Source organism: Panicum virgatum, chromosome 5N (genome assembly GCF_016808335.1).
Source record: "Panicum virgatum strain AP13 chromosome 5N, P.virgatum_v5, whole genome shotgun sequence".
NCBI classification, from domain to species: domain Eukaryota; kingdom Viridiplantae; phylum Streptophyta; class Magnoliopsida; order Poales; family Poaceae; genus Panicum; species Panicum virgatum.
In genome coordinates this window covers 50497366-50516837 of record NC_053149.1, presented here as the reverse complement: position 1 = coordinate 50516837, position 19472 = coordinate 50497366, and the positions used below count along the sequence as shown (strand labels likewise).

General features: G+C 47.1%; 3 protein-coding genes and 1 non-coding gene across 5 annotated transcripts; 3 read left to right on the top strand and 1 right to left on the bottom strand.

Annotated features, from left to right (window-relative positions):
* The first annotated feature begins 5877 nt into the window (after nt 1-5877).
* Nucleotides 5878-9332, top strand: LOC120673220 (splicing factor U2af small subunit B-like). 2 transcript variants are annotated; one of them, XM_039953972.1, is made up of 3 exons: nt 5878-6114; nt 7260-7738; nt 8023-9332. In XM_039953972.1, the coding sequence occupies exons 2-3, from the start codon at nt 7731-7733 to the stop codon at nt 8774-8776; spliced, it is 762 nt and encodes a 253-aa protein (XP_039809906.1). In that variant the 5' UTR covers nt 5878-6114; nt 7260-7730; the 3' UTR covers nt 8777-9332. The 2 variants fall into 2 exon arrangements, with proteins under 2 accessions (XP_039809906.1, XP_039809907.1); XM_039953973.1 differs by lacking the exon at nt 7260-7738.
* Nucleotides 9333-11732: 2400 nt separating this feature from the next.
* LOC120675978 (putative nuclease HARBI1) lies at nt 11733-14352 on the top strand. The gene is made up of 2 exons (XM_039957176.1): nt 11733-11903; nt 12807-14352. The coding sequence occupies exon 2, from the start codon at nt 12821-12823 to the stop codon at nt 14105-14107; it is 1287 nt and encodes a 428-aa protein (XP_039813110.1). The 5' UTR covers nt 11733-11903; nt 12807-12820; the 3' UTR covers nt 14108-14352.
* LOC120677078 lies at nt 14267-14353 on the top strand. The gene has a single exon (XR_005676143.1). It is a non-coding gene; the product is annotated as a small nucleolar RNA Z199 (small nucleolar RNA).
* A 304-nt stretch (nt 14354-14657) lies between these two features.
* Nucleotides 14658-16326, bottom strand: LOC120675977 (glutathione S-transferase T3-like). The gene is made up of 3 exons (XM_039957175.1): nt 15961-16326; nt 15430-15801; nt 14658-15337 (listed from the first exon to the last, which is right to left on the bottom strand). Exons 1-3 carry the CDS (start codon nt 16159-16161, stop codon nt 14702-14704), a joined length of 1209 nt encoding a protein of 402 aa, XP_039813109.1. The 5' UTR covers nt 16162-16326; the 3' UTR covers nt 14658-14701.
* Nucleotides 16327-19472: the final 3146 nt, after the last annotated feature.

Here is a 19472-nt window from a genome sequence, read left to right as displayed (position 1 = left end):
GCTCAGCCAGATATCACTCGACCATTTGATGTTTATTGTGATGCATCAGGTATGAGTTTTGGCCGCATTCTCATTTCCGCCTTTGACTTAGCCAGGTATGATTCTGGCCTTGATGTTTGTATGTGATGCATTAGGTACGGGCCTTGGCTGCGTCCTTATGCAAGATCAGCGGGTGATAGCTTATGCTTCCAGAGCACTTAGGCGACACGAAGAGAATTATGCCACTCATGATTTGGAATTGGCAGCAGTGGTGCATGCGCTGAAGATTTGGCGTCATTATCTTCTGGGTAATCCTGTGCATATATACTCCGACCACAAGAGTCTAAAGTATATTTTTACTCAGAATGAGCTAAACTTGCGCCAGAGACGGTGGTTGGAATTGATTAAGGATTATGATCTGGAAATCCACTATCACCTGGGCAAAGCTAATGTGGTAGCAGATGCATTGAGCAGAAAGGCAAGTTGCAACTGTATCTCAGTAACCCCTATGCATGCAACTCTATGCCAAGAGATGGAGAAGTTGAATTTGGCTATAGTAGCTGAGGGTACACTTACTCATATTACCCTCACTCCAACACTGCGGGATCAAATTATTGCCGCTCAAAGAGATAATATTGGCATGGAAAGGATTAGGCAGAGGCTCATGGAAAGTGACCCTCGTGTGGCATGTTTTCAGCTAGATGGCGAGGGTGTGTCATGGTTTAAGAACCGGCTGGTGGTACCTAAGGATTTAGAACTCCGGAAAAAAATTCTTGATGAGGCTCACCTCTCTAGGTATTCTATCCATCCTGGCAGCAACAAGATGTATCAGGATCTGAAACAGCGGTTTTGGTGGACAAGGATGAAGCGGGAAATCGCAAGTTATGTGTCAGAATGTGACACCTGTCGGAGGGTTAAGGCTAGCCACTTGAGATCAGCCGGCCCCTTGCAGCCATTGAGTATTCCATCCTGGAAGTGGGAAGACATTAGTATGGATTTCATCGTCGGTCTACCCAAAACTTCCAAGGGGTATGACTCGATATGGGTTATTGTAGATCGTCTCACCAAGTCGGCCCATTTTCTACCGGTAAAGACCACACATGCGGCGAAGCAATACGCTCAGCTATATATAGATCGCATTGTGAGTCTTCATGGAATTCCAAAAACAATCATTTCGGACCGGGGTGCTCAGTTCATTGCCCGGTTTTGGGAGCACTTTCATGCCGCCCTCGGCACTCGGCTCCTCCGCAGCTCGGCTTATCATCCCCAGACTGACGGTCAGACAGAGAGAATAAACCAAATATTAGAGGACATGCTTAGAGCTTGCGTGCTCACCTACAGTCAGAAATGGGATGAGTGCTTGCCATTGGCCGAGTTTGCTTATAACAACAGTTATCAAGAAAGCATCAAGATGGCTCCATTTGCGGCCTTATATGGACGGAAATGCAGAACGCCTTTGAATTGGTCAGAAGCGGGGGAGAGAACTTTCTTTGGGCCCGATATGGTGAATGAAGCAGAAGAGCAGGTTCAGGTCATTCAGGAAAATTTGAAGATTGCCCAATCCCGACAAAAGAGTTATGCGGACAAGAAGCGTCAATCCACCCTATTTCAAGTGGGGGATCAGGTCTATCTGCGGGTATCTCCAATGAAAGGGGTTCAACGGTTCGGGGTGAAAGGAAAGCTCGCACCTCGTTATGTTGGGCCTTTTCTTATTGTTGAGCAATGTGGGCCAGTGGCATACCGTTTGGAGCTTCCTGCCCACTTATCCGTGGTTCATAATATATTCCACGTATCTCAGCTCAGGAAATGCCTCCGTGTTCCAGAGAAGGTGCTTGACATTGAGAAACTACAAGTGGAACCCGACCTTGTCTATCCCGAATACCCAATCAAAATTGTTGATCACAAAACCAGGGTCACTCGGAATCAAACCAGTGAATTCTATAAAGTGCAATGGAGCAATCACTCCGAGCAGGAAGCTACTTGGGAGACGGAGGAATTTGTTCGGACTAAATGTCCGGAATTGCTACAAGTCTACCAAGGTACACCCCAATTTATAACTCTCCCTTTAGCGATTCATTAAACTCGGGGCGAGATTTCTTTTAGGGGGTAGGATTGTAACAACCGCCACGCGGACAGTCCGCGAGGTGATGGCGGACAGTCCGCGAGGCGTCGCCCAGATATTTATCTGGGTGGGCGTGGGACCCACTCGTCAATCCTCTCTTCTTCCTCTTTCCTTCCAGAGCCGAGCGGAGCTCGAGCTCCCGCGCCATCGTCGCCCCTTGCTTCGATCTCCCTCCTCCGTCCACCAAATCTTGATTTCTTGCATGGGAACATTCCTCGGCACCTCCTCCACCTTCCCAAACCCCTAAATCGGCTTCTCCACGGCCGGAATCTTTCCACCACCACCGGACACCATTGGAGGTGCTTGAAGCTTGCTCCACCGCCGACCCGCCTCTCCGGTCGTCCTCCACTCGAACCGACCGCGGGAATGGATTCGTGGTGAGTCCCTTATGCTTCACAGCCTTTTTCCCCTTCCATGGAGTGTCGCCGGCGCCGGAGCACGGCCTCCGCTATCGCCGCCGCCCTTGCTGCCGCCTAGGGCGTGGGTCAGAAATTAGTGATCGCGGACGGTCCGCCTGGGAGGCGCGGACGGTCCGCCAGTCAGGATAGTTTTGTCCAGAGACGGTGTTGCCTCTGGTTGTTTTTGCACGTTTGACTGCGGACAGTCCGCTACCGGGGAGCGGACGGTCCGCCATTGAGGCTCGAATTTGTTCCAGAGACGAAGTCGTCTCTGGAGGTTCGCTGGGGCGAACTGCGGACGGTCCGCCACTTGGGCGCGGACAGTCCGCAGTAGAGTCTAGGAAATTGTCCAGAGACGGTTTCGCCTCTGGTAGATTGAGTACTTGAACTGCGGACGGTCCGCCAGGGGTGGCCGGACAGTCCGCAGGTAAAATGGGAAAAAGTTCCAGAGACGTTGTTGCCTCTGCTGGGTTGGTAGGATAGTGCGGCGGACAGTCCGCCACTCGGGCGCGGACAGTCTGCAGGGTATTTCAGTTAAAGTAAACTAGTTGCATTCTTGGGCTGCACTCATTTAATTCATATGCATACGTGTAGCATCCGCATCTGAGGGAGCCGTCTTTGAGGTGATCGCGGCACCACAAGAGCAAACGACTCAAGCCCAAGAGAAGAGGTGTGAGCACCCGGCCCAAGGCCCGTCTGACCCCAGTGTTGAGCAGCAGGCGCAAGGCAAGCCCCGGTGCACATCCTAGTATTTTAAATTAAGACACCTATGTATGTTTCTACTACTTGTGCATTAAGTTCAGGAATTATTTGGAACCCTAGTTGCATGATTCATAGGATTCCCGGAGTTATACTAGCATGTATAGGACGATAGTTGTGCTAAGCTTAATGTTACCGGTAGAAGACGAGTGGTCTCCTGCACTCGCGAGATGTAGGATGTTAGGAGTCGAGTAATTTCCGGTTACTCGCGAGATACGTTGTTATCTTTATATGATTCAGTATGTGAGATTGGTTTCGAAATGAACATGGAAATGTGAGACCGGGCGGGGATGATGGATAGGTATGGCAGCAGGACAGGGTTCCTGGGTGTCTTAGCCCCGTCTGTGTCGATTAAGGACCGGTGGATGTGGCAGTGCTGATCGGGGATTGAACTGTACTAACCGCATGCCGGGAGTAGGAGGTAGTCGAAACCGGTAAGCCGAGTACTGCCTTGCTTCGAAAGTACAGGAACCCGCACCCAACTCCTGGGGCGAGTCGAGTAGTCGCGGATAATTGGGATGCATGTGTTTACTTTTGGTGGTCTCACGTTGAGCTCGGCTGACCATATGTCGTTGGGCTGGTTCCTGTAGTTCGAGGCGGGGAGGGGAATGGTTGGTATGTATAGTCCGACGGGGCAAATACGTGCCGTGTTGGTTAGGTCCACCTTGCAAGGTTAAATCGGATCGATTCGCCGTGTCTCGCGGTTATGAGGGCCTTGGTCTCTTTGTCACACCGTAGCAAAAATGTAGAATGTGAGTTAGGTATGTTCATATAAAATATTGAGCTCATCAAATTATTTGCTTGCATCACCATGATTGCTATAGTATGTCTTTGCAAATATTAGATGAGAGTTAATTCATATAGAATCTGAAGCTAAAATAATGAAAGTAAGGAATTACTTTAGTTGCTTTTTCTGCAAAATAACCACCAGCCAAAAGCCTTGCATGTCTAGATATCTGGGCTAAGTTATACCCACTGGTCGGGTAAACCTTGCTGAGTATTAGTATACTCAGGGTTTGTTGCCACAATATTTTCAGGGCGCGCAGACGTAGACTTCTGTCCCTGCTGCGCCAAGTTCATCCGCCGGGATGCAGAGGGATGGGTGGTCGTGGAGCCGGACGTTTAGTTAGGGATCTCTCTAGGGCTCACTTTTGGTAGCTGTAGGCCCCGTTCCTCTAGACGAACCGGGATTTCAGTATTGTAAAGTTTGCGAATTATGTATTTATTCAAACTCAGTTTGTAAAACTTAAGGTCAAGTGCTATGTATATTTGTTGTATATTCAAATATGTGTCGTGCTTGTACCATCTGCGCCCACCTTCGCGTGGGACTATCGGTGATGTTTCGATCGGGACGTGGGTTGAGAAAGGATCGCCAAATTAAACCGTTAAGCTAATGAGCCCGATGTGTTCAAATGACGGCCATTACGCTTAATTAGAGTTTTAATTTGGCGGTTCCGTCACACCTAGCGCTCCACGACGGATGATTCGTTGGGTTCTCTACTCTCGAAGACGGGGAGACAGCTTCGCGTGGCGCCGCCGCGGCTGCACACGGCACCTCCTCTGCCCCCCACCTTCTCGGTCCACAACATCGACCTCAACTTGGCTCCTCAAGACGGTGAGGCGCCCATCTACATCCACCTTGGAGCGCCCCAGTCTGAACAAAGCTAAAACTAAAAGTTGTTTTTGTTTATTTGGTTTGTGCTGTGCTAGTGAATAGTAATATTTTAACTATTAATTATGGTGTCAAACAAAGTCAGTTTACAAAACTAACTTCAGAACCCCCACGCTAGTGACCTTGAAAAATCTAATGAGGCCTTTAACCGCGCGATTAGAGTAGGGTTACTGTAACATTATTGTAGCAAATTATCGATTAATTAATGTCATTAGATTGGTCGCGAAAAGTTACACCTATTTTTTAAAAAATTTGTAAATAGACTTCATTTAGTACACCATGCATGTGAGATTTTTTTAGAATGAAATGAAAGGAAACAAACAAGTAAGTGGTCACGCCGAACTGCCATTAATTAGAAGTGTGACGACCACATAGCAATCTAGCTAGAATTTCGAGTGCAGGTATGGAGAGATCCTGATCTTTCTGTGACGCATGGGGCTGTTCAAGCTTCTAGCACTTTATACATGGCTTTAAAAAAATTGATACTTAGTGATCCTGTGAGTTATGGTGATAAGTGAGAGACTACAAAACACGTGCTCATCAAACCGCCAATATATTTAGAATTTTTTAATTTTTTAATGAATTCTTTTGTTCTATTTTCTAGTCCCATATTTCCCTTCTGGCCATCCCATGTTAAATTTGTTAGCTTTGAATCGAGTCTTAGCATAATACTAGCTTTTGTATCAAAAGTTTCGTCTCCAACATATTATTTATCTCTCTTCCGGATACCAAAAAGTTAATATTTTAGTAATTAGAGATCTACAGCAGATTACCAAACAATTCCCATTATCTAAAAGTTTTTGGTAATTACTAAAACACACCTCCTTCTCATCTTAATGAAGGGAATTTTCGGTGATTAAGTGTTGATAGTTTGTATATCAAAAGTAATTATTGGTCATGGAAAGAAAATATGTTTTAACTTTAAGTATAAGGTATGGGTAATCAATTGGAGATCCTCTGGACCTGCTCTGTTCGCTAATGCCCCCTGTCGCTGGCTCTCCCTCCCCTGACCGCGGCGCCGCCGAACGCGCCTCGGTCTAGAATTCCAGATCCTGGGCAGCCTGCACCCGCAACCACGCCTCTCCTCCTCCTCCTGTAGCCGCCGCCGCCGCCGCCGTCCTTATCTCCCCCGCACCGTCGCAGAGTGGGATCCATCTGGACTCGAAATTTCCTCTCTCTCGCTGGTAAGCAAACCCTAGCTTGCTTGGAAGAATTGTCTGTTACGTTGTGCAGGCTCTTTTATTTGCTGTGTCGCCTCAAATCCGAACACTTATTTTTGGGACGGGATTCCAGTTCGTTGCGAATTTGTTTGCTGTGTGCAGCAGCAAGTTTGGTTTATTTTACCCCGCAAAACTTAGGGTTTAGCTAAACCTAGCCGCCTTTCTTGCTGCCGTTGTGACTAGCGCTGTCGACCTGCTGCTTGATTTGGGAACTAACAGTGGTTCATGACATGGGTGCTCTGTTAGTGTGTTGGACAGTCCGTGCACGTGAAGCCAAATCGTAACTAGGGAAAATTCAAAATTGTATTGGTTTAGCTACCACTGTTAGTTTTGCTTTGTTGAGTGGGAAGTTCTACCAGTGATCTTCTGTTTTCCTGTAAATTAAAGCTAAGGTGTAATGTCCCTTGGCAGTTAAGTGTGCCTGTTTCTGTGCATCTTTTAGGTGATACTAGCTTGTTTTCACCAAGCCGATTCGCGCGCACAAGTCTCTTGTACCATATTTTGATTGGGAAACCATCCTAATCAGTGACATGGAAATTAAATTTGATGTGAATATTGTTGGCCATGTGGTCTGGAGTGTTTCATTGTTTTCAGAAAACCAATGCTGCATTTTTGTTGTTGGCTAAAACTTATATTAGTATTGTTGAAGCAATCACCTAGCTTGTTTTTAAACTGTGCCAGCATCTTGCAAGCAGTTCTTTTATGGCTGACTGTCTGTTATAGATATGATGCTAACACTTTTTGATCTGTGTAATTGGGGATAAGGTGCTAGGCACCACCCACCTAGTGCGTTATGTGCTTTAGAAACTGTTTTAGCACACAGGATTCTAGTCATATTTTATTGTATCTTGATTTTTGTTCAGCAAAAATGTGCTTCAGTTTAAATATATACGTCCTCCTTTTTTAGTATATAATGTTTAGGACAAGCTAATTGGTTTATTCTGAAGTAATCAGCTTGTCCTAAACATCACATATTTAAGAACTTAAGGAGTGTATTTTTGGAAGTGCTGTTTTTCTTTTTACATCAGTATTCTTGACAGTAATATACTTTATTTCTTTTCCTGGTTGTCTTACTTGATTAGATTTTAATGATCTTAAATGGTGTGCAGATTAGGTTTTTAAATTGGCTGAAATAAAATTCTTTGCCGGACGGATATTACAAGGCCTACCTGAGAAGGAGGTGCTCTTGTGCAAGGCGAAAAGTTGCATTGCTTTCTGTTTTTGCCTTGTTGGTCTCTTTGCAGTTGCAGTTGCAGGGACACTATCAGTATATCTTCATTTTGCTGTTGCAGGGGTTGTACCTTTGGTGTTAACTATTTGTACGGTGTGCATAGTTTAGGCTAAGTAACAGAATGCAGATATTCATTTATGCTCTGCAGTAGGAGAAATGTTAAATTCTCCTATGTCATTAACAATTTATGCTCATTTTATTCTGTTATTAACAATTTGAGTTAGTGTGCAGATTAGGTCATAAGAAGCGGGATTAGTGTTATTTTGCAAGAACTCCAGACCTGTTATGTATTGGGACTGCAGGTCTGAGTAGCTGCTCCTTTTTTGGGCAGTTAACCTCAGTGTTCAAAATGAACGGGTAAATGTGCTTGATGCTAATGTGTTGGTAATATTGTAAACTAAATACAGTTCATGGACATAGTTGAACTTACTTTCATGATGATATTTTCTTTTTTGTCATCTTCACATGTCTGGTGACAACATCACTTGAAATATATCTTGTGTTGATGCCACTGATATCTTGTGTTATTACATTGTTCATCAGTACTGCAAAGGCCAATTAAAGTTTGGGGCGCTTTCATGTATCAGGGAGCACACCGCTCAATTTAGAGGGTTAATGATCTGTTAACATATTCTCTGCAGGCTTCTAATTAGTTGGACCTATTCTGAATCATGGCGGAGCACTTGGCTTCGATATTTGGTACAGAAAAAGATTGGGGCTTGCCGCCATGGGGATCGTTGCTCCCGTCTGCATAATAGGCCAACCATATCACCGACTCTTGTGCTGGTTAACATGTATCAACACCCTGACATGATCACCCCTGGGGTTGATGCTCAAGGCCAGCCAATTGATCCTCGCAAGATGCAGGAGCATTTTGAAGATTTTTATGAGGATATCTTTGAAGAACTGAGCAAATTTGGTGAGATTGAGAACCTCAATGTCTGCGACAACCTTGCTGATCACATGATAGGCAATGTCTATGTCCAATTCAGGGAGGAAGATCAGGCAGCTGCAGCTCATACAGCCCTTCAGGGCCGCTTTTACTCTGGCCGCCCGATTGTTGTCGACTTCTCCCCAGTTACTGATTTTCGTGAAGCAACCTGCAGACAGTATGAGGAGAACAGCTGCAATCGTGGTGGATATTGCAATTTTATGCATGTGAAGCAGATTAATAGGGATCTGAGGAAAAAGCTCTTTGGGCGTTACAGGAGACCAAACAGGGGAAGGAGCCGCAGCCCTAGCCCACATCACAGGAGTGTGCGTCGTGACCGAGATGATTACCGTGGCGGTGGTGGCGGCGGCAGCCGTGGCCACGACTACCATGGTGGCGGTGGTCGTGACCGTGATGACTACCATGGTGGCGGTGGTGGGCGCAGGGGTGGAGGCAGCAGGTAGGAAAGGTACGATGATGGAGGGAGGTGCAGGCATGGTGGCAGCCCCCCTCCCAGGCGTGCAAGAAGCCCCGTCAGGGAGAGCAGTGAGGAGCGCAGGGCTAAGATTGAGCAGTGGAACCGTGAGAGGGAGGAAAAGCAAGGGTGAGCAGCCCCCCTTCAAGGCAGGCAAAGGCAGACATTAAGTTGTCAGAATGTTTACTGGTGCCGTTCTATGCTGTGTGTGGCCTGTGGGTCTGTGGGAGATTGCTATGTTGTCAGAATTGTGTTAGTTTGATGATGTGTAGTGAGGGTGAGCAGCCCCCCTTCAAGGCAGGCAAAGGCAGACATCAAGTTGTCAGAATGTTTGCTGGTGCCGTTCTATGCTGTGTGTGGCCTGTGGGAGATTGCTATGTTGTCAGAATTGTGTTAGTTTGATGATGTGTAGTGTAGGTCAAGGATTCTAATCTATTTTGCTCATTAAGACTCTGAAACTGTCATTTGTGTGTTGCGAAAAACATTGTTGTAAGCTCTTGTGCGTTTCACACCATTCTACAATGCAGCTTTCGTATGATGCCGTATGATAATGCTACTGTGATGGTTGGTGACTGAGCCTGTGTATGTTTCATACCAGTCGAGCTCTGCTTGTTAGGCTTTCTCCAACCATTCCCCCATCCAACTCCCCCCAAACGTACTATTTACTATATTTTACTACCTCCCTCCAAAAGATTCCTCCCCCTATAACTCCTCTCCAACCATTCCCCTCATATCTATTCCCCCTATATACTATCACTCATTAACTAACTATTTATTTAACGTTTTTGAATTTAAAAAAACATACAGTATTTATACTGTCATAATACACATTATTATCGTGTTACGGGGCTCAAACGAGATTAATATCGTAAAGAAACGGTGTGATTAGAGATATAGGGGGAGTTTCAACTCCCCCATACGTAGGAGGAGTTTCAACTCCCCCCAATATACAGGGGAGCCATGGGGGGAGCCATTGGAGGGCTTCCTCCCCCAAAGCTCCCCGTACCTGCGGGGGAGGGAGCCTTACAGGGCACCGTTGGACATAGCCTTATTGCTGGTGTGCACTGGCACTGGCACAACCTTATGTTTTCGTTTCTTCTGTGCTTTGCCTGTATGGGCCACTGGTGCAGACGGTCAGCAAGCGTACTTTCTGAAATATGCGAATGCTCCCGCTTCCATTTGTTACCGATTGTTACGCTATTTCTGAAGTTTGACCGTCTGGGTGTCTGACTCTGACCCGTCAGACGTCCTGGGCTGTGTTCACTCCCCCCTCCAACTCTTCCAAATTTTTCGTCACATTGAAATCACATCGAAACATTAAATATAGAAAACGATTCATGCATGGAATACTAAATGTAGGTAAATAAAAAAACTAATTGCATAATTTTGATGTACGTTGCGAGACGAATCTTTTGAGCTTAGTTAGGTCATGGTAGGACAATATTTATCACAAACAAATGAAAAGTGCTACAGTATCCGATGTGACTTTTTCTACCGTCTTTTCGCGGATCTTAAACACACCCCTGTCGGCACGGGCCAGTTTTCTTCGGACTCCGGTGGCCGCTCTCTTGTGCGGTGGTCAGCAGTCAAGAATCTAAAAAGAAGATTCCTACAGGGGTGCCGTCAAACCTAATTCGGAATATACCTCCCGACTTGGAATAATCTTTACTACTCACTCCGCAAATTGTAGGTCATCTTAATTTTCTTATGGAGTTAAATTATTTTTATGCTTGACAAAAAATATTAGAAAGATTACAAAGATTTATAGCACCAATTATAGTTGTCTGCTAAGATAGCTAGTTGTGGGGCTTTCAAAAATAGACTGAAGGCTTCGCTATCGCTCATGATCTGTACTATTAAAGTATATTTAATGAAAAATCTAATTATATTCATTTGATATCATAAATATTATTATTTTATTGTATAAATTTGAAATATTTTGATTCTCTAAGAAAGCTGGAATAACTTACAATTGAAAATAGAGGGAGTAGCTTAGTGCCTCAAATTTGTCATGTCAAATTTATCACTGTGCTGCTTTAGACCTAAACCACCGTTTTCATCCATAGTCAAAAGTTTACTCCCCAAACGATATTTGATTTGGAACGGAGGGAAATATTATTGAGATTTACTTCTTTTAAGTCGTCAGGCCATTTTTTTTCTATTTAAATTGGCGTAGCACCGATTTTTTTACATCCGAGTATGGTGTGAAATCGAATTGTTAAGATTCCTCGGGCCAGGCCATGGTTATCAGCCCCATGTAATTTAGTTTTTTTAATAATGATGCACGGCCTATTTTGTTTTTGTTGTGTCTTTTTTATGTCACTTCGCCTCCTTGTATTATTTAGTCAGATTATAGAGTCTACTCCCTCCGTCCTAAAATATAGAGCGTTCTGGGTTTTTTAGTCAGATTATGGAGGTAGAAAAAGACGCATATACCCCTCATTACTGTATTATTTAGTTAATCAATTGTTTAATTTTTAGTGCCGGCACCAAAATCAAGAAGACTAAGAGCAACTCCAGTGGGGCTGCTAAATTTAGGTGAGCAAAAGTCCATTTAGAAGTCCAATTCTAAATTTTACTCACCTAAATATGGGCCTCCACTCCAGCAGGCTGAGTAAACTGGGCTTCCATTTTTTCATCTGTCAAATGGGCCCCACCTGTCATTCCCTCGTCACCCCCACCCACCTCTCCCACCCGTTCCAACCCCCGCGCCGCCGCCCGCTTGTCGTCCCGCCACCGCTGCTCCGCCTCCGGGCGCTCCGCCCCTCGTCCTCTCCCACAACGCGCTCGCCGGCGGCATCCCAGCGGCCCCGTGCGGGACCCGCTCGTCCACCTCGACCTCCGCGGGAACCGCCTCTCCGGCGTCGTCCCGCCACTGCCGCCCACGCTGCTGCTGCAGCTCGACGACGACGTCGCCGCGCTGCACCCCGTCACCGGCCCGCCCCTGCTTGCGCCCACGGCGTCGGCCGTCTCCGTCGCGGCCTCGCAGGTGGGCCGGGTCGTCGTCTCGCTCTTCAACCTGCTGCGAGACCCGCAGGCGCAGGAGCCGCTGCGCCGCCTCCCTTCGTCGCCCGGCACCACCTCGCTCTCCCGGCACCACCTCATCGCCTTCGCAGGTGCGGCTCTGTCTCCTACTCCTCCCCCGCCTCCCTTCGTTGGTAGGAGCCCGGTTTGGCTGTCACCGAGCTCGATTTCGTGCGGAGGAGCTCGATTTGGTGGTTGTCGAGCTCAACTCTGCATAGCGGAACTCGATTTGGTGGTCCTGGAGCTCAGTTGGTCAAATTGTGAGCTTGCTCCCGTGGGCGAGATGGCAAGCACGATATGTTTTGCTTCCGCCCAATCTCATGTAGATGCAGGCAAGGCCATTGGTACTGCCCATATATAGTAGTAGCAGTATATATAACAATCAGCTAGCACTCCAAAAGGTAGTTCGGTGGCCAAACTTTTTCTTGTTGTTGAACAGATAGTATGGTGTACAAACTGTTGTTGTTGTTGTTGTTGACCATCAAAAATTGATCTTTTGATCTGTCCAATGCAATGCCTCCTGTATTATAGCATATGCTTCACTACCTGAAATTCTTGTTAACATATGATATTTCTTTTGTCACCTATTTTATATTATGTCAGGTGTACAAGCATATCTTGCTGGTCTTACATTAGCATATCCAGTATTTTATATTACTTTCATATTGCACACTCTGTCCTTGCACAATCACTCTGAGTCTACGTTATAAACTAGCTAACTTGATTTACTCTTGGGCTTTGGATATATAGATTGGCTAAAGAAACAACACGCATGAAATGGCATATGAACCCTTTTTTGTAAACTACTGACCTGATGTAAATATCATTATCAATTGCTCCTTCGAATACCTGAAATATCATTTGGCACTAGCTTGACTTTCTTATTTTAATATATGTACTGGATTGTGCTTTATAATACTACGTGCCCAACATTGTGCTTTGCAGTACTCCATCTCCCTCTAGCTACTGATTATCTTATTTTAATGTATGTACAGGTCAGATATTATAAATGGATAGCCTTCTTAAGCGGTGGTGGGATGAAGAGGAGGAATCTGACGATGATGACCTCTTTGTGGTTGGTGCCATTCTTACTGGATTGAAGAGGAAGCAGAGCGAGAAGAAATTCCGTGGCTCGTTGCCGGGTCGGCACAATGTGCAAAGAGGCATCCAGGGAGGGCACCAGAGACTTTACTTGGACTACTTCGCGCCCCAGCCTGTGTACAACAATAAGCACTTCAGGCGGAGGTTTAGGATGTCCAAGTCCCTCTTCTTGCGGATAGCAGCGGCTCTAGAGGCTCATGACGAGTATTTCAGACAGAGACCGAATGCGGTTGGGGCTCTTGGCGGCTCTCCCATTCAGAAGGCAGCTGCAGCTCTCAAAATGCTTGCCTACGGAGTTCCGGCAGATTTCTTGGATGAGTATGTCAGGTTGGGAGAGAGCACCATTATCGAGTGCCTACAGCATTTTGTCAGAGGAGTTTTTGATGTCTTTGGTGAGGAGTACCTAAGGGCCCCCAATGTCCAGGACACACAGAGGTTGATGGCCATGAATACTGCAAGAGGATTCCCCGGAATGCTTGGTTCCGTGGATTGCATGCATTGGAGATGGGATAAGTGCCCTACAGCGTGGAAAGGGATGTACACAGGCCACAAGGAAGGCCCTACTATGATCCTGGAGGCCGTTGCGTCTCATGATCTTTGGATCTGGCACGCTTTCTTCGGTATGCCTGGTTCGCTTAATGACATCAACGTCTTGCGTCGTTCTGCCCTTTTCGACAGACTCACTTCTGGGACGGCACCTCAGTTGGAATACACAGTCAATGGAAACAAGTACACGATGGGGTACTATCTCGCTGACGGGATATATCCTACTTGGGCGACATTTGTCAAAGCTTTCCGAAACCCGCAGGGGAACAAGAAAGTTCACTTCACGGCGGCACAAGAAGCTGCAAGAAAAGATGTAGAAAGGGCATTTGGGGTACTCCAGCTATGGTTTGCTATGATACGGGGGCCTGCGAGAATGTGGAGTAAGGAGGACATATGGTACATCATGCAGGCTTGTGTCCTCCTTCACAACATGATCATTGAAGATGAGAGAGAGGACGAGGATGACTTCAACTACAATCAGAAAGGTACTGTTACCAAGGTGTTGGACCCTAAGGACTACGAGCATCGTGATCCGCAGCTGTTGGAGGAGTTCCTCAAGATGCATCAAGAGATCGAGGATAAATCGACACATGAGCAGCTCCGAAACGATCTCGTCGAGCATTTGTGGGCGATCCATAGTTCTAGGTAGTTGAGGTATTCAAGGTTTTATGGCATTTAAGTCTCTGATGATCCATGTGTACAGACTTAAAGAGGTTTTATGGCATTAATGAGAAGACATTTCATGTTCTGAGCAGCATCATTCTGTATCCATTTTTCTGTGCTGTTGTGTTCTTCTTGCTATCCTGCATTGTCAAATGATGAGTATTAAACTACAACAATATGATGGAGTTATACTCCTTTGATTCTGCAACAATATGATGATCCTTTGTTGAACTTCAGAGAAGGTACTTGACTTAATTTGTTGATCCTGACCTTGAGAGTGGACACGAACATGGCAAAGCAAACTGTTACATGGGAGATGTTCAGCTTTGTAATCCAGCACACATCCTGATAAACATGGCATGCCCAGCAAACAAACTCAGAGTAACATAAACACTCAGTCATTATCTGAATAGAAACATTCAGATAAATAAACATTTGACCAAACTGAACAATCACGAACAAATGATGAGCTTCAATCCTACACTGGACTCCAATCCATGCTAAACCAGAAATGACTGAATGTTCTTCTGAAGAGGCCCCTACGACAAGTAAAGCAAACAGAACTGAGACAAGGAAAGGATCACGCGGAGCTTACGTCATCCCCAGCCGCCCCGCTGGCATGCTCGCTTGCCCCCGAATTGAGTGAGGCAACCTTTGCCGCTGCAATCTGTGCCCTCATCACTCGAACGTAGGCCCTCTGACTCTCGTCCATCGAGCTGAGATCACAGAACATAATCTTTTGCTCTTGCTCCCACATCAACGGCCGCTCCTTTATCTCGAGCCTCTTCTCCTCAAGCCTGGTAGATTCTTCAAGCTTCTTCTGCTCAATCCTGGTAGCTTCTTTCCACCTTTCATTTTTTTGTTTTGCTTCTTCCACCTTCATCTGAACAAAGCTGCCCCAGACCTCTATGCACTCATCAACTCCTCGTCCATTCCTCTTCACCTTCTCCTTCGACTGTTTCCGACCCGGAGGTCGATCTTGCTTGGCAGCAGGCATGGAAGAGTTAGCTGGTGTCGAATCTTGACCTGCTTCATTTCCTTCATCTTCAGCTGGTGTAGCACGCTTGTCTGATGTGCTTGGCCTCCTTGATTGCTTCATGGCCTCTTGCAGAGATAGAAACTTCTCGGTGTGCCTAACCTCCAACCAGCAGTGGATGAAGGTGAAGGACTTGGTTTTGGGGTCAGCTCGAGCATATCGAGCTTGAGCTTCTTTTATCTGCAAGAAAGAGAAAACAATGAAGCAATTATTAGAAGATAATAAGCATTCGAACATTGAAAGTAACAAAGGCGATGTTCGATGCCACTTACATGCTCAGTGTAAGGAATACCACTTGGATGTCGACGCTCGATCTCGTCGTAGAATGATTGGAATCTCATGCAGTCTTTCAGTATGCCTCCCATTCTTTTCTCGAGCGAAGCAGTAGTTCTATCAGACTCAAAACATTTGTGGTCGTGGAAGTGCTCTGCAATCCTTGCCCAATACGACTTGCTTGGTTGGTCATTTGCAGTGATTGGATCAGTTGTGATGTTAATCCAAGATCTGCAGAGCTGGATATCCTCATCGTGGTGGTAATTGCCACCTCTCTTACTTCCACTGCCTTGAAGTTGCATCAGCACATCAACCTCCAGCTCAGTTTCTTGTGTCATAAAATTGACGAAACCTCCTGGAGAAATTGAATCCTACAAAAGCTCGACATGTTAGAAGGTAATAGAAATGTGAAAACATATAACAGGATTTATGAACTGAGTTTTGTACATCGAAATGGTGAAACCAGAAACTGAATTTGGAACATGGAAATTTCATAGCACACAATGCAATTCGATATCACACTAGATTACCTGGGTGGAGTCCGGGGTGGGGGTCCAGTCAAAGAGGTTGGGTGCACTGAAGTCGTCTACGGTGGCCTCATAGTCGAGTGCTGGTGTTGAGGAGGCGCTTTGAGTGTCCCAGTCAGCGGCGTGGCCAAAGGATGACATGGATACTTGTGGCAGAGATGGTAGGCAGGACGGCTCAGAGATGCTTGGCATCGGGGCCTTCATGGTGCTTTGATGGTAGCCACCGCCGGGAAGTGGATGCTGGCCGCCGCCGGTACTTGGTTGATGCAGGCTGCCACCACTCGGTCGGGGAAGCGGAGCGACGAAGGACTGGCGTTGTTTCTTGGACGGTGTCGAGGTAGTCGGCCGAGGAGGTTTGCGGCCACCGGAGATGGAGCGGGCCGGCGGCGCCAAGTTCCTCAAGCTCGCCCCGCCGCTGGTAGCCTGTTGAAGATGACGTCTCTCCATGGCGGCGTCGAATCTGAGATATACAAAAAAACATGGCTTTGTGGTCAGGTTCTCAATATTCGATGCATTTGAATAAACACAGAGGCTGATAATGCCTGCTTGAGAGGCTGAGACCCTCATACCTACAGCTAGAATACCCAAGGTCAGACAGCGCGTCTCAACTCCAACCAAATAGGCATTGCCGAGATAAAATTTGAGCAAACAGTTGGGTGATTAGTTCAGGCAAGAGAAGATCATTTTGATTCACATCAGACAACAGATGCAAGTACCGTCAGCAAGCATAACAAGAGCCATGTGAGTAAGGGCACAGTAGGCTACCACTGCAACCACAAGCTAGATGAAAATCCCATTTCCATTTCCCACGGTACACGCACTGCAATACATACCAGTTCAACCCAAACAAACCGACATCACTCTACTATAAACTTCCACGAATATCCCAACCAGATTACAGCAGTTGCCAATCCAAAGCCTGAACTCACACAGCAATCTCCATCTACGGGGAGCTGGGAAACAAACACCAAGTCTCCTCAACATCACGAGTATGCACACACAAGCAACTTTCCTCAAACCGAAGCACAAGACCCCCAACCCCAGCATGTAACATCTAGAAGCTTCTAGAACGGATGCAGATCGAGAGCACACTTTACCATCGGGCAATAAATAATCTGACAAAACTTAACCGCGGAGCAAGAGGCACAGAAGCGGAGCGGAGCACATGAACAATACCTGATGAATGCCTGCCCAAGCCGCCGGCGAACCGGCTCAAGATGTCGCGGAGCTGTGGCGTTGGTCTGGAGGATGCTCACCGCGGCCACCTCCCCGCGCCCGCGCCCGGCAAGAAGCAGGCGCCGGCGGCTCGCAGATCCGGGGAGGAGGAGGAGGAGGAGGACCGGAGGCAGGCAGGCGGGCCGGCGGCGTCAGCTAGGGTGGCCGGCGGCGTGGCGTCGGTAGGGGAGGGGCGGCGGCGGTGGCTAGGGCGGCTGGCGGCGTGGCGTCCGCGGGGCGGGGCGGCGGCGGCGGCGGCGTGCGGGGCGGGGGCGCTCGCCCTGCGTGCGACGGATCGGCACAGCTCCGTGAAAATGAAAAAAAATGGGTGGGGCCCACAGTTGGCAGCCCAAATAGAAGGCCACCAAATTGGGGAGTGGGGTGAGAAATTTGGAAGGGCTACCAAAATGGCAGCCCATTTGCTCCCCCTGTTGGAGATTGATTTTTTGTGTCCACCGCCTAAATCTTGATTTGGTAGCCCATTTGCTCGCCCCGCTGGAGTTGCTCTAACATGCTTTTTTACTCTCTTGACCCACCACAATTGATTTTTTTACAAAACTAGCACCAAAACCAATGAGATTAGCATGAGTTTTTGTGCAAAGGACTCTACAATATCTTGCATTTCAGGACGGATGGCGTAGTTGGCTCATTGGTACAGTAAAAAACTTGACACAGTACCTCGGCATAGTATATTGGAATCCGTGAGTGACAGTGGGAGTCGTCTCAGGTGCTGCGTGAGTTAAGGTTAGTCTCAATAGAAGTTTCATGGAGGGTTTCATGACATTAAATATCATCAATTTTGCTGACATGGCAAGAAGAGAGAAGGGCAGAGTTTCATGGGATGTGAGGAGAGTTTCATCACCATGAAACTCATCTGGCACAGTTACCTAGTTTCCAGTCTAGCTAAGTGTGCCTATGAAACTCCCACTGAGATTGGCCTAAGTGCTCTATGTGGCGCGCTAGCGGCCTGAATTCAGCACTGTTGAGTGATTAAAAAAACTTATGAGCTAACCTCCTGTAGCAAGATTTAGCAGCTCAGAGGCCGACCGGTCAGCCCAGTTTTAGTCCGAGAAGGAGTTGTTTTATTTGTGGAAATTTTGTATAATCCGACTTGGAGAAGGGGTACGACTTCCCCGGCCTATAAATATAAAGGCTAAGGCCGATTGAGGTAATCCCAATCGATTCAACAACTCATACCCTACTTTTTACCTCCAAACCCTAACTTTTCCAACCCCATCTGCTGTTCTTCGCCCGTCTCTACGGTGTTCGAGGATGTTCTGAGTGGCCTGCCGACCTCAGAGCAACCCTAGTTGCACGAGCTCCGACGGGGTCCCTCCCGATCTCGAGATCCTAGGTTTTTGCCGTCTCCCTGGAGCACCGGTCTGACCAGTCCACATATCCGGTCTGACCGGTCTGCGCAGAGAGGCTGCTGGTGTTGATAGTGTCGACGATCCTGCTATGCGTTCTAGCGCTTTCGAGTGTGTTGGCGCAAATTAGTGTCAACACACTTTTTGGCGACTCCACTGGGGAGAGATTAATCTGGTTTCAAAAACCGATCTAATCATCACGGCTACAATGGAGGAGCTCACTGAAGAGGAGCGCAAGGCCTACCTTCTTGTGGAGGAGCACGTCAAGGCTCAATTCTTGAAGGGCTTCAAGAAGGATCGTGGTGGCCTCGTCAAGAGGGTGGAGGGGTTCGTACTGCCGTCTCTCAAGCTTAACAAGGATAAGATTGAAGAGATACCCAATGTAAGCCTCTCTCCCTTTGATATGTTTAATAAGATGTCATCCATGATGGATCAAAAGATTGTTGCTGCACAAGCCGTTGCGGGTGACGTTTTAATTAAGTTGAGTAGTGATATTGATGAGCTTAAAGGCAAAAAACCTATGTCGGATCCGAGTTCGGCTACCCCTGAGTTCACATCTGAACCATTCTATGGTATGCCGCCGAACTCGTTCCCAGGACAAACCCCGCCACCATCGACCGTGTGCACTGCACCTACCGGACCGGTCCCACAGACCAGTCAGACCGGTTACTCAGTGCCATCGCCGACGCCTCTCGAAACAATTCCAGGTTCGGCTGCCCCTGGCCGAACCAATGAGTTGTCACTACATACACCACCTCGTACCACTGCTGTAGCAGGGGGGTCACCAGGATCTGGGCTTAACCAAGGACCGATCCCAAATTCTTCACAGACAATGACACATGGAAATCCGAATGCACATCATCAATTTTCTGAGTTTTATACCATCCAGCACTATCAAGCCGGTCTCCTTAAGTTCAAAGAAGATCTGGCTAA

Bases quoted from the DNA above. Each gene is read 5' to 3' on its own strand.
- LOC120675978 (XM_039957176.1), top strand. From the start codon at position 12,821: ATGGATAGCCTTCTTAAGCGGTGGTGGGATGAAGAGGAGGAATCTGAC.
- LOC120675977 (XM_039957175.1), bottom strand. From the start codon at position 16,161: ATGAAGGCCCCGATGCCAAGCATCTCTGAGCCGTCCTGCCTACCATCT. The intron at 15,802-15,960 runs GTAATCTAGTGT...GAGCTTTTGTAG, and splicing joins CCACCCCGGACTCCACCCAG to GATTCAATTTCTCCAGGAGG. The intron at 15,338-15,429 runs GTAAGTGGCATC...TCTTTCTTGCAG, and splicing joins GTATTCCTTACACTGAGCAT to ATAAAAGAAGCTCAAGCTCG.